The following is a 2,298-nucleotide window of genomic DNA, read 5'->3' on the forward strand; positions in this document are numbered from 1 at the left end:
GTGGTGTACATAATATTTTAGCATTTTTTGATAATAATTAAGTCAATTTCCACAAGAAATCTATAGGTCTTAATAAAAGAAGAAGTCCTAATTAACTGACTGACTGACTGAGATATCAACGCACAGCCTAAACGACTGAAGATATCGAAAATAAATTTTTAACATGTTAAAAAATGCGAATAGTTCATATTTTTTGCGAGCGAAACCGCGATGGATAAAATGTTAGTATTTCAAAAAAGGTCATTTACTCACTAATTATTTTAATAACTTGCTCAACTAACATATAAGTAATATTAACATATTTTTGTTTTTAAATAAATAAAGATTAACAAAACGAAAATCACAGAATATTATTTAGGAATCAATACTCCCGAAAAGACCCAAAAAATAATTAGCAGAGGAGTACATAAAAATTCAAAGAACCACTATCGAAACCACATCTACACAAGAAAAAATTGCACTACCTTGATGAATAGTTGGAAAATCAAAATCGTAAAACAAAAATATACCAATGCCAATTTATTGCGATTGTAATGGTCACAGTATTAGAAGAAAATTAGTCGCCCTCGTCCGTATCGTCAGAGTCAAAATCAAAGTATTCGTCGTCAGTAAGGTCGTCATCTGCGTCTGTAGTGATAACAAGAGGTGGGATGTCAGAAGCATCACAAACTTGTACTGCTCCCCAAGCCTCTTGTATTACTTTGTCCGTATGGTTTACGTATTTCTCCCAATTATCCCTAGAAATCTCCCCGATAACCCTTTTCCATGTTGCCAAAACCTCTTGTGCTGATCCCTTAAAATTTGCAATGTACTGATCGTATTTTCGTTTACACTGAAACCACACCATTTCAATCGCATTAAATTGGCAGTGGTATGGCGGTAACCGTAAAATTTTATGTCCTAAAGGCTTAACATATTCATCAAGGTAGTACTTTTTCTCTTTGGGGCAGTTTGCGCTGACAATGCTCCATATTTGATCCTTCATTGCCTTTTCTGGATAGCCGATATTTTTTTCCCCTAACCATTCTATCATTCTTTGTTTTGTCCATGATTTGGTGGGAATTTTCTCTAAAAGGCCAGAATGGTAGCTTGCGTTGTCCATAATAATTAAAGATTTTTCAGGAAGATTTGGCACCAGTTGAGTCTTGAACCAATTTTCAAAATTACCCCTGTTCATATTATCATGATAGTCCCCTGTTTTTTTTCCACTTTTAAAAATCAAACTTGCCCCACCAATAAAGCCATCGTTCGTCCCAGCGTGGACAATAATGTATCGATGACCTAAAGAATATCTCTTTTAATAATATTGAAAAGGTATTATAATATCTTATTTTACCTTCATTGGGTTTAATTGATTCCGTGTGCTTAGTATCATCTTGCCAGCTGTTTCGAAATGATCCCTTACTAAATATCCAGGTTTCATCCATAAAAACCGGAGTATAACCCTCATGTCCCAAATTTTTGTTTTCAATGTACTCCCTTAAGAATTTTATTCGTTTGTGGACAATATCCGGTAAATCCATAAGATATTTTCTGTTATTGGACTTCTTCCATTTAAAACCCATACTTTTGATCCACTTTCTCAATGAATCAATGGAAAATTGAAAATATTCGTTTTGCTCCAGAAATTTTTGTCTAATAGTTGCCAGTGTAACATATTCCTTTTGGGAGTACATATAATAGATTGTATCCCGAATTTTATTCTTCAAATATTCTGTGATTTTCGTCTTGTTAATCTTTTGCTTGGTAGAGACATTAGATGCGTAATCTTTGTCGGATTTTACACCATTTTTTCTCAAATTTGAAATGGTTGTTGGGCTGACTTTCGTTGCTTGTGCAGTTCGCTGTATAACATTGTTGATGTCTAGTGGTATGCCATTCCGAACTTGTTCCTGTTCAATTTGAAAGAAAGCCAACACATTTAGAATTTTTTGCGGCATGTTTTGACGCTTTGGCGTTTTCAAAACTTCAAAACTGACAATCACTTGACAAGCATTTCAGGTAAAATTTAGCCACGACAACAACAACATTTCGGCAAAATTTTTTGTCATTGTCATTTTACATTAGTTAAACAAGGATAGACAAAAATGACGTCATTACAAGACTGTAAAATTCCGAGTATAGATACAGTGCCAAAGTGCCAACCTGGGGTGGTCAGCGAGCGGTTTTGAACAATCCAAATAGTCGCATGTATTGCGTGCTACTATTATGTGGTGTGGTAATATACAGGCAAACCGTTACCTAAAAGTATTCCCCATTAATAATTTAAATCTGAAAATTTGCATACCAACATACATT

General features: G+C 34.3%; 1 protein-coding gene across 1 annotated transcript; it reads right to left on the reverse strand.

Annotated features, from left to right (window-relative positions):
* Window positions 1–386: 386 nt before the first annotated feature.
* LOC116169131 lies at window positions 387–1,940 on the reverse strand. Its single transcript, XM_031485158.1, has 2 exons — window positions 1,337–1,940; window positions 387–1,281 (listed from the first exon to the last, which is right to left on the reverse strand). Exons 1-2 carry the CDS (start codon window positions 1,938–1,940, stop codon window positions 557–559), a joined length of 1,329 nt encoding a protein of 442 aa, XP_031341018.1. The 3' UTR covers window positions 387–556.
* Between the last annotated feature and the right edge of the window lie 358 nt (window positions 1,941–2,298).

Source organism: Photinus pyralis, unplaced genomic scaffold (genome assembly GCF_008802855.1).
Source record: "Photinus pyralis isolate 1611_PpyrPB1 unplaced genomic scaffold, Ppyr1.3 Ppyr1.4_LG4, whole genome shotgun sequence".
Classification (NCBI taxonomy): domain Eukaryota; kingdom Metazoa; phylum Arthropoda; class Insecta; order Coleoptera; family Lampyridae; genus Photinus; species Photinus pyralis.